Source organism: Pipistrellus kuhlii, unplaced genomic scaffold, assembly GCF_014108245.1.
Source record: "Pipistrellus kuhlii isolate mPipKuh1 unplaced genomic scaffold, mPipKuh1.p scaffold_m20_p_4, whole genome shotgun sequence".
NCBI classification, from domain to species: Eukaryota; Metazoa; Chordata; class Mammalia; order Chiroptera; family Vespertilionidae; genus Pipistrellus; species Pipistrellus kuhlii.
Genome location: NW_023425540.1, coordinates 71,327,207 through 71,338,917, shown reverse-complemented (window position 1 = coordinate 71,338,917; position 11,711 = coordinate 71,327,207). Strand labels below are relative to the sequence as shown.

At 46.4% G+C, this 11,711-nt stretch overlaps 1 protein-coding gene across 2 annotated transcripts; it reads right to left on the bottom strand.

Moving 5' to 3' along the window:
- Positions 1–5,269: 5,269 nt before the first annotated feature.
- On the bottom strand, positions 5,270–11,522 carry ZNHIT1 (zinc finger HIT-type containing 1). 2 transcript variants are annotated; one of them, XM_036410321.2, is made up of 5 exons: positions 11,097–11,522; positions 6,444–6,614; positions 5,912–5,991; positions 5,618–5,808; positions 5,270–5,522 (listed from the first exon to the last, which is right to left on the bottom strand). In XM_036410321.2, the coding sequence occupies exons 1-5, from the start codon at positions 11,116–11,118 to the stop codon at positions 5,501–5,503; spliced, it is 486 nt and encodes a 161-aa protein (XP_036266214.1). In that variant the 5' UTR covers positions 11,119–11,522; the 3' UTR covers positions 5,270–5,500. The 2 variants fall into 2 exon arrangements, with proteins under 2 accessions (XP_036266214.1, XP_036266215.1); XM_036410322.2 differs by having other exon boundaries at positions 5,618–5,787.
- Between the last annotated feature and the right edge of the window lie 189 nt (positions 11,523–11,711).

The window sequence follows — 11,711 nt, the reverse complement described above, 5'->3', positions numbered from 1 at the left end:
TGTCTGGGGCAGCACCCAGAGGCATCTCAGTTCACAGACACCAGACTGTCACCAGTCCTCCTCTCCATCACCTTTGGTCTATCTAATCCAGCAAAATGGAGGCAGGGTTGCAAGTGATTTCAAGTGTGGCACTCTTCTATTTTTTTGGTTAATTGGTTAATCCTCACTCAAGGATATTTTTTTCATTGATTTTTTTTCTATTTCAAGAGAGTGCAAGAGAGAGGGGGAGAAACATCGATGTGAGAGAGACACATCAATTGGTTGTCTCCCGCATGCACACTGACTGGGGTTGGGATTCAAGTCTGCAACTCAGGTGCAGGCCCTTAACAGGAATCGAACCAGAGACCCTTCAGTGCGTAGGCCGACACTCTAACCCCTTGCCACACCAGCCAGGGCAAGAGTGTGGCACTCTTATAATTACTGATCAGAGTCATTAGGGAGCAGATTGGGAAGACCCAGCTCTAGGAAACTGGTCCGCCTGAGATAACAAGTCACTCGTTTCCTCTCAACCTCTCTTCACAGCTGTACAGGATACAGATGCTCTAGAGCAGCTTCTTTACCCGGGCCTGAGAGTGTATCAGAAACTGACCAGCCCTTTAAAATTGTGTCAAATCAAGGGTCTGGTGCAGGTACATCTTTCTGAGAACGTTCAATAACTTCCAGAAAAGGCTCTGAGCATCTGTTCAGTCTTGCATTTCAGTGGCATGTCTATGACTCCTTGGTGTCTGGTTCAGACAGCACTGGGTCATGGCACAGAGTACTGATCAGCCTTGGTACCTACATAAGACTGGAAAATGAGGCGATGAGAAAGAAGGCGGGCATTTAGTGAAAGATGATAGGGCCTTAACCTGACACCTTCCCTTATAGTGATACCAGTCACTGGGGAGGTGGCCTGGTCTCAGCTTTTTCCCGTTTCCTTGACATCCCATCTGCTCACCTGTGCTCTCTCCTAAGATATAGAGATGATCACATCTACATTCTAACAGCCGGCTCTCCAGAGCTTCAGAAATACATGCGCCACAGTTCCTTTCATTCCTATTATCGTCAACTTCTGTCACAGATTGACAACCTCAATCATCTCTGGCTCCTCCCTTCACTTCCCCTCCCCTCAGTTAGCTGCCAAATCGCATCAGTTTTCCTTCCAGTGTCTATACATCCACCTACTTCTCTCCCTTCATTGCCTGGTCCTGGTCAGGCCCTCATTCTCCCTTGCCCAGACTAGTCATAGGGTTTCCCTAATTGAGTTTTTGTTTTTTATGTTTTTATTGATTTTTAGAGAGAGAAAGGGAGAGTGATATAGAAACATCGATGAGAGAGAATCATTGATTGGCTGCCTCCTGCAGGGAATCTCACTCACAACCTGACCAGGAATCAAACCAGTGAACTTATGGTGCATGGGTTAATGCTCAACCACTGAACCACACCAGCCAGGCCTGGAACATCATTTATTGTCCTGCCCTGGAAGTTCCCTGATGGCTCAGAAAAATGAAAAAGGACAATTAAGACTTGGACACACTGCCTGGCTCTAGCCCATCTTTTTTATCCCCACTTCCTTTATAAATATATTTTATTGATTTTTTACAGAGAGGAAGGGAGAGGGATAGAGAGTTAGAAATGTCAATGAGAGAGAAACATCGATCAGCTGCCTCCTGCACACCTTCCACCAGGGATGTGTCCGTAACCAAACCAAGGCACATGCCCTTGACTGGAATCGAGCCTGGAACCTTTCAGTCTGCAGGCTGACACTCTATCCACTGAGCCAAACCAGTTAGGGCTATCCCCACTTCTTATCCCTCTGTACAATTATGCACTTCCAGCGAGCTGGACTGTTCCACTGGCCTTGGACACACATTTGCATCAAGGCTTCCCACTGGGCTTCACCCAGAAACACTGGTGCTTTTTGAATCCACAAAAAAAACTGTATATCTTACCCACGTCAGACTCTGCTTTTGGACAGTCCCCTGGCTAAGTCCAAAGCCCGTAAGGGACTGCAGAGTGCAGACACTGGGAAGTATGTTTTGAAGGTCCTTTACTGTAAGGATCTACCATGGCAAGTACCAGTTCACCTGACTTGCTTTGTTAGCAAACTAACTATAGTTTCTCTCTCGGGATGAGACACACATTTTTTAAAAGGGTCTTACAATTCTGAAAGGCATGAAAATCCACAGGGATGCCTGTATACCCACAGTGAAGGACAGAAGCCAATTGCAACTCCCAATGCTGCCACCAAGCACCTCCAACCCAAATCCTCCCTCTACCATCCCCCACAGCTTCTACCTCCTTTCCCATACTCCATCCTGCCTCCTCCCAGTTCCAGGAAAACTAGCCTTAGCTAGGTCTCACATTTGAGCATTTAAATAAGTGCCTTAACATGAACAGGTAAGGTTTTCATTTGCCAATCAGTCCTGGTCACACGGCTGTAAAGGGCTATCATGTTCTTCTTTCCTAGAAGTTGGAGCACTAAGACATGACCTCTGCCCTAAGAAGAATGCACAAGATAGGAGCAAAGAGAAATGTAAACAGCTAGTTACCATATAATGGACAAGCTGTCAAGATTACTCCAAAGAATCTTCCGTTTTCTAAGGAACTGGCTATGAAAATGCTCCACAACAAACTGTTTTAGGTCTTGGGCAATAAGGTCAATAACTATCGTTTTCTGACTACGTTCTAGATGCCAGACACTGGGCTAGTGCACTGCCTCAATCCTCACACTATCTGGGAGGTGGCTATGCAGTCAGAAAGGTAAAGTGACCTATTCAAGCCACACAATCAGTAAGTAGTAGGACCAAGATTTGTCCAAGACTGAAGACTCACCTGCTTCCCAGGATTCCTGGCTCTCCAAACTAATCCAAATCAATCAGAGTCAGTACTCACTGAAGTCTTTAGCTCTGAGCCTCCCAAGCCTCTAGCCTTCCAGATCATAGCATTAACCTCTTCTGCTCCTGTGTGCCCAGGCAGGGGCTGTGGGACCCCATCAAACCCTGGCTTTAGCCACCAGGAGATTTGGCATAGTGTAGATTTCCCAAAGGTCTGGGTGCCTCCTAAGGTGGGGACCAAGTTTCCACTAATACAAAGATGCTGGCAAAAGTTGGTCAAGTCTTTTTTTGAGGAGCTATGGTTTTAAACGGGGGTCTGGAGACCCTTCCTTGAGAATGTCAGTGGGTAACTTGTAGAAACAATCCATGTCAGAGCAAGGGAGGGCCTTGGGATCTGGCTCTATCCTATCAAGGTCAGTTGGGTTAGGCTGAGTGTGTCAGCGAGCAGACAAATCTCACACCAACCAAGAACCAGTTTGATTGTTTTTAGAACAACAAAATATGAAATAAGGTCAGCGAACTTAGGAAATAAACCAAAGAGATTGTGCTGACTCAGTGGAAATCTGACAGGCATTCCAAGGCAGGTGGAACAAACCATCCCAAGACTCAATGGCATAAACTTGTTACACACACGATTCTGAGGTCAGGAATTTAGACAGGGTGCAGCAGAGATGGCTAGAGCTTGTTCCATGATGTTTAGGACAAAGCTAGGAAGACTTGAATGGCTGAGGCTGCCATGGTACTTTGGCTGACGTCATCAGAAAGCATCTTCCCTCCTAAGATGGAATCTTGGGCTGGGGTGGCTTGAAGGTCTGTCAGCTGGACCGGTCACTGGGAGCACCTACACGTGCCTCTCCCTGTAGCCTGGGCTTCCTCACAGCATGGTGGCTTCAGAACAGTTGGATTTCTTACATGGTGACTGAAGGTTCCAAAAGCAAATGTCAAAATCTATATGATCCGCCGAAACCGGTTTGGCTCAGTGGTAGAGTGTCGGTCTGCGGACTGAAAGGTCCCGGGTTCGATTCTGGTCAGGGGCATGTACCTTGGTTGCGGACACATCCCCGGTAGGGGGTGTGCAAGAGGCAGCTGGTCGATGTTTCTCTCTCATCGATGTTTCTGGCTCTCTCTCTCTCTCCTTTCCTCTCTGTAAAAAATCAATAAAAATATATTTTAAAAAAATCTATATGATCCTATTAACCAATGTCACCTCAATAAATTTAATTTAAGAAAAAAAACAAGTGTCCTAGGAACAAGGCAGAAGGTGCACTGCCTTTTACACCTAGTCTTACACATAACATAGTTTCACTTCTGCCGTTCTCTCCTAGGTGAAGGAATCATAAGCCTACCCAGATCCCAGAAGAAGGGGACAAAAACAATCCATCTTCAATGTAAGAATAGTAAAAAAATTTACAGCCATCAATTACATAAAAACACCACATTTAGTACTGTAAACCCTGTTTTCACCACCATTCAACACAAAGCTGTCACCAACACCACTTGCCCAACTGCAGGTCTCCAGAGAAAGGGCAAGCAGTCCTCAGGAAGACACCAGGAACATCTGAGCCGGCGCCAAGAAAGTCCACCGAAATGGGGAGAAGTGCCTAAAAAGATGTTTCACTCTGACTTTGCTGAATATCATTAATCTATTGAGGTCATACATTCAACAAATACTTTTTAAAAAATTATTTTATTGATTTTTTTACAGAGAAGAAGGGAGAGGGATAGAGAGTTAGAAACATCGATGAGAGAGAATCATCCATCAGCTGCCTCTTGCACACCCCCTACTGGGGATGTGCCCGCAACCAAAGTACATGCCCTTGCCCGGAATCAAACCCAGGACCTTTCAGTCTGCAGGCCGACGCTTTATCCACTGAGCCAAACCGGTCCGGCTCATCGATGTTTCTAGCTTTCTATCCCTCTCTCTTCCTCTCTATAAAAACTCAATAAAATATATATATATATTTTATAAAATATATTTTATTGATTTTGTACAGAGAGGAAGGGAGAGAGATAGAGAGTTAGAAACATCAATGAGAGAGAGTCATCGATCAGCTGCCTCTTGCACACCCCCTACTGGGGATTTGCCCGCAACCAAGGTACATGCCCTTGACCGGATTCGAACCCGGGACCCTTCAGTCCCCAAGCTGACGCTCTATCCATTGAGCCAAACCGGTCCCGGCAATAAATATATATTTTTAAAAATCATTCAGAAGAACAAAGAAAAACAAAAAGTAAAAACAATTTAACTAAATCAATAACCAAAAATATGATATAAAGAAGCAGCCAAGAAATGCAGAGACATGGAGAATGGGACACAATCTTTCATGGTCAGGGACCTAGAGGGGCAGAGAGTAGGAGCAGTGATTGACAGGTAGAAAAAAAAAAGACAAGAGTAGGAGAAACAGATGACCCATCAACCTCAACCCCGAAACACCATGTGACCAAAAAGTAGGTGCCTCCTCACATAAGACCTTTTATTAATATTATGACAGTACCCTGGGGGGTGGCCCACTTCCCTGCCACATCCCTGGGAGTAAGCCTGGTCTCTGGAGGATAAGACACAAGGTTGTTGGGTGAATGAACAGTTCCTCTCTTGGTCCAGGAGAGCACCTTTCATTCCTGTGATGTCCTTTCTGAGGACAGGCTGATGCACAGAGGGCCTTCCTCTCCAGGGATACCCAGGCTCACACCGTCCACTTAAGGCATCTACAGGCAGAGAAACCCAGGATGAGGGGAGGGCCTGGGAGGCTGTGGGACGTAGGAGGAAAAGGGTGTGGATTTGGGGCATATTCTTAGCTAACCTGGTTTCCTGGTGGGTGCCCAGACAGCGCACAGTGCAGTACCGGGCGCCACAGCTGACGCAGGTGTATGGAGAGGGGAAGCCGCATACAGCGCAGAAGGGGCGCTGGGGCCGGGATGGGGGTCCCGCACAAGCTGTCAGGTAGTTGGGTCCCTCGGCCACACTCAGGTTCTGCAGATACAAAGGGGGAGACTACACAACTCCTCCACCCTCACAGCAAACACCCTCCATGGACAAGCATCTCTGTGGGCTCGGCCCTTCTCTGTGGGTTCCTCCCCGCCAGCTCCTCTCTCACCTGCTCCTCTAGTAAGGCCTGAAAGTTTTTCCGGAAGCGAAGTTTAAAATGATCGCCTCGAGTTTTCTTCTTTTTCTTTCCTATTGGTCAGAAGAAATAAGTTACTTGACACGTTCCAAGAAATGCACCACCTTTCCCTGCCCCCTCGTTCCCAGTGCCTTCGTGTCCATTCCCCACTCACATACCCCCTGGACTCTCAGAAGGCCTGTCTACCATCTTTTTCCCTTCCCCCAACTTCTCCAATCCCAGCTGTTCTTCATCTCTACACTCCCTAAATCTAAGACTTTGTATTGGAACTGGAAGGGAATTCAGAGCTCACCTACTCTATTGTCTTTATTCTAAATACACAAGAGGAAACTAAGGCACAGAATGGGGAGAGGGACTTGGTCAAAGTCACAGGAGCCAATTCCTGGCAGAGCCAGAGAAGCTCCTGGGTCATCTGACCCCCAGCTCAATGTATTTCCCCAACCCTAATCTAGGCTGACTCTTTCCCCTTCCTTCAGCCATGTGTCCCCAGTCCCACCCGCCTCACCAGTGTCTGCATCATCGTCAAATTGAGGCAGTCTCTTGCCAAGCTGGGGGAGTCCTGCGTGGGGGTCATCCTGGAAGTTGTCATTCTCCAAGGCCTCAAGCTGCCTGTTGATACGCCGCTGCCGAGCGGCCCTGTCCAGCACCCGCCGCTGTCCAGGGTCCTGGGAGCGAACTATATGGGACAAAACCAGAAGAGTTGGGGGGGGTGGGGAACACAGAGAAGAGAGAAGCTGGGGTAACCCAGGCTCTGGGCAGTGTGTAGATGATATCCATGGGGTGTGGAGTCCCAGATCCTAGTCACTGAGACCTCGGCCCCTATATCTCCTACCAATACAGTGGTTCCCCCTTATCTGAGATTTCATTTTCTGCAGTCTTAGTTACCTGCGGTCAACTGTGATCTAAAAATGTTAAACTGAAATAAACAATTCATAAGTTTTAAATTGCATAGTGTTCTAGCTCTAGTACCACATAAGAGTTACAGCATCCAGAGCCACCAAAAACAGGAACCTGTGATGAAATCTCATGCCAACCACTCCTTTCTGTGAATCATCTCTTTTCCAAGTATCCAGGCTGTATACACTACCTGCCCGTTAACCACTAAGTAGCCATGTCAGTTATCAGATCAATTGTTGTGGTATCAAAATACCTGTGTTTAAGCAACCCTTATTTTGGCCCCAAAACACAAGTGTAGTGATGTCAAGTACATGCCAAAGAGAAGCCTTAAAAAATATATATGGCCAAAACCGGTTTGGCTCAGTGGATAGAGCTTGTGGACTGAAGGGTCCCGGGTTTGATTCTGGTCAAGGGCATGTTCCCAATAGGTGGTGTGCAAGAGGCAGCTGATCGATGATTCTCTCTCATCGATGTTTCTAGCTCTCTATCCCTATCTCTTTCTCTCTGTGAAAAATCAATAAAACATATATATATATATATATATATGTATATATATATATATATATATATATATATATATGTGTGTGTGTGTGTGTGTGTGTGTGTGTGTGTGTGTATGTAGGAAAAAACATATGTATAGGATTCAATACTGTCTGAAATTTCAGGCTCCATTGGTGGTCTTGGAACCCCTCTGTGGTTAATGGGGGATGTATATCAGCCCCTCTGGTTTGCTTCCTTCCCAGCTAGTTAAGTTTGCCATTTCAGTCATTCATGCCTGTTTTCTATGTCTTTGGCTGCAGCTTTCCTCCCAATCCCAGAGGATCCAATCAGAGAAATGCTGACAGAAATCACACAACTGTATTAACGACACCACTGTAAATTCAGGGCTCCCAGGCTCCGTTGGTACCTTCATGCACTTGGCCTTCATGCAATTTCATTTCCTACCTCAAAGGGAATGGACCACTGACATGCAGACACTCTCATCTTTTAGCCCACCCTCAGTCATAATTGCTTGGGAGCCCCAGCAAGTCTCACTGCTAAACCCAGTTCTTCACCTGCAGCTGAGTCTTCCCCTCCCTCTTGTATCTTCAACCTCTCCTCCTCAACTGGTACTTTCCCTTCATGGAAAAACCTACTAAACTCTCTCATGTCTATCCAACTTCACAGCTACTTTTTAAAAATATATATTGTATTTTATTGATTTTTTTCAGAGAGGAAGGAAGAGGGATAGAGAGTCAGAAACACCAATGAGAGAGAATCATCGACCAGCTGCCTCCTGCACACCCCCCACCGGGGATGTGCCCACAACCAATGTACATGCCCCTGACCGGAATCGAACCTGGGGCCCCTCAGTCCGCAGACCGATGCTCTAGCCACTAAGCCAAACCAGTCTCGGCCACAGCTACTTTTCTTTGACAGAGTGGTCCATGTGATGTTCCATTTCTTCATCTCCCATCCAGCCCTCAACCCCAACAACCAGCTGGAGTTTATGAAAATCACACATTCTCGGGACTCTGGTGACCTCCTCGGGCCAAGCCCAGAGTGCATTTTACCTGAGTTCTCTATACTCTGAGAATTGCATTGAAAGAGTCCCTTCAGAGGCTTCTTTAACATGACTCCAGGTTTTCCTTCCATATCTGGCTATGCTTCTGTTTCCAACCTTGCCTTCTTTCTCTGCCTCTAAGGAGATGTTTGTCCCTGTTATCTTTCTCAGTTTATAAACTCTTCCTGAGATTTTTAATCCAAACACAAGGCTCTCTCACCTATAAGCAAATGGTTCCAAAGGTGATTTTCTCAATCCAAAACCTTCTCATAAACTCCAAAACTGACTATTTGACTGGCTGCAGGAGATTACCTGCTGACTCCATTGATAATGCAACTCAAATTTAAAAATCTCCCCAGTAGACTTTAAGTGAATGAAACCATCTACATAGACATCCAAACCAAAAATCTAGGATTATTTTAAAGCTCTCTCTTCATTATCATATCAGCTGTTCACCACAAAATATTTATTTATTCATTAAACAAATATTTACCAAGAGTCTATAACCATAATAATAACTGGGCATGAACAATGAGCCACACACTATATTAAGCTCTATATAAAAGGAATCCTTTAACCCTTACAATAATCCTATGGAAAAGGTATCATTATCATCCCCATCTTACTGAACTTTGCATAGCTAGAAAGTGGCTGGGTCAGAATTCAAATGCCAAACTGCCCAGCATCATAAAACATGCTCTTGATCACTGCACTAGTCTGCCTCCCTTCCAGGTGCCAGGTTATGCCCTAAGCTCTTGGAATACAACCAGGGCCTATAGTCTAGTGGGGAATACAAATGATCAAACAAGAATGGTAAAGTATAGTACCTGCTAGTACAGGAAAGTACAAAGTGCTACAGAGCGCATGACAGAGCCTGGCCTTGGAGTAGTCAGGAAGATTTTCCAGAGGAAATACGCACAAGCTGAGGGCTGATCGATGAATAGAATTTAACTTGGTTGGGAGAGAAGGGAGGGTGTCTCAGGCCTTGGGACCAGCATGAGAGAAGGCTTGGATAGGAGACTGTGGTGCCTTCAATAAATTAAAAGTTCTCTTTTTTTTTTTTTCTTTTTTCTTTTTTTGCCAAAACCGATTTGGCTCAGTGGATAGCGCTTCAGACTGTGGACTGAAAGGTCCCGGATTCGATTCCGGTCAAGGGCAGGTACCTTGGTTGCGGGCACATCCCCAGTAGGGGGTGTGCAAGAAGCAGCTGATGGATGATTCTCTCTCATTGATGTTTCTAACTCTCTATTCCTCTCTCTTTCTCTCTGTAAAAAATCAATAAAATATATATATTTTTTAAAAGTTCTCTTTTTAATATTGTGGCTGGTATATAAAGTATGTGTGGGGGGAAGGAAGTTATGAAGTCATGCAGACCATTAAGAAACTTTCTTTTCAGTATCTATAAAAATTTGAATTTGAGGATTCTATGGTGAGGGTGATAGAAATACAGTGAGGAGTTCTAAAGGAGTGATGCTCGACTGGGGTGGCTCAGTAGTTGAGTGTCAACTATGAATCAAGAGGTCGCTGGTTGAATTCCCAGTCAGGCACATGCTCAGATTGCCAGCAGATGCCTAGTAGGGGGCGTGCAGGAAGGAGCCAATCAATGATGTTTCTCTTTCATGGATGTTTCTCTCTATTCCCCCTCATCTTCCACCCCCTCAAAATCAAACAACAAAAAACATTTTTTTTTAAAAGGAGTGACATGACTGAATTTATTACGAGTCAATCTGAAGGTATTCTGACCCTCATCTCTTTTTATCTGGACCACTTAATGGCTTCCTCACTGGCCTTCAGCCTCTAGACCTGTGCTATACAATCAACTAACCACTAATCACATGTGATTATTTAAAGTGAGATGTAGATTAAGATGAAATAAAAATTTAAATTCAGTTCCTCGATTGTACTAACCACATTTCAAGTGCTCAACAGCCACATGCAGCTAATGGCTGCCATGATGAACAGTGCTGACTAAAAACATTCCCATCATCCCCCAAAATGCTACCGGACAGTGCTGCTCTCGTCCCTCCCATCGGTCCTCTGCACTGAAGCCAGAACTGCCTTTCTAAAAGATAAATTAGTTTCCGTCACTCCCCTAGTTTAAATGCCTTGGATGGTTCTCTACTGCTCTGAGTTAAAATTCATTGGCAGAGTATATAATGTCTTTCAAGGGTGTCTTTCCCTAGCCCTCCAGCCTCTTTTACTAAGCCTCTGCAAACCCTGCACCATGAACTTGGCTTCCTAAGCAACTTGATTTTCTTGCTTTCTTTCCTTTGCAAGTGTGGTTCCTGCTGCCGGGAATGAGCCCACACGCACCTGCACGGAGCGAAACGAGGTTTTCAAGCGTTCCCTTCCCCTACAGTCCTTCACAGTCCCCTCCTTTCCAGAAGCTGGACTGGGTGCCTCTCCTTCATGCACCCAGGCGCTGCACATCCCTCTGCCATAGCACGTACAAAGTACAATGGTAGGTCTGCACATCTGCCCTCCTCCCAAAAAGCCAGTTCTAGGAAAATAAGGACCTTTTTTCCTTTCTCCATCCCCAGAGTCCCACTGGGAACAGGCATCAATAAAACGTGATTGGATGATGCGGGGCAGCCCCGAGGTCAGGACCCGAGCGAGGACCCGGGAAAGGATTTGAGACTAATAATGAGGTGAGAAAAATCTTAGGCCAGGTTCGGATTTGAGAGAAGGAAGGAAGCAAAGCCCCGGGGGCGCACATACCCGAAGTTTTCTTCTCCACCATTTCCACAACACAGCTGACGGAAGAGCCAGTTACGCACGCGTCCTACGCCAGCCGCTTCACTAAGGGCACATCACTTCCGGCGACGCGCGCTTCTACGCGTGCGCAATATTACGCCTTGACTAATTACATGATGTTCCCTTGGAGATGAGCACGCTTTCTGCCATATTTTATAGGGGCAAAAGTACTTCCGGCCTTAGAGTAGCTTTGTATTTTGCGGGAACCCTGAAATGGGACGTTTTAAAGATGTGGTGCCCGTGGTCTTTCGAGAAACATCATTTTCCTTTGGTCCTTCTTTACATGCCATTGTCACAAAGGCAGCCACTGGAGCTTCTCCCGGGGCGTGAAGATGACTGAAGGGACTCCCAAAGACTATGAGCAGGCTTGAGTGGGCGGCCCGAGAGGTCCCTGATGACCTCCACAGACACTTGCACAACTAGCTCCTCTGGGGCTGCAGCCTCCTCGGCCCCCTCTCTGCCTTCGGCCCGCTCCTCCACCGCCCCCGCCCCGCGCGTCCCCACAGCCTCGCTCTCCAGTCTTCCGCCCCGCCGCCCGCCGGGGCAGGGCGATGGCGAAGACCCGCCTCTCGGCGGACC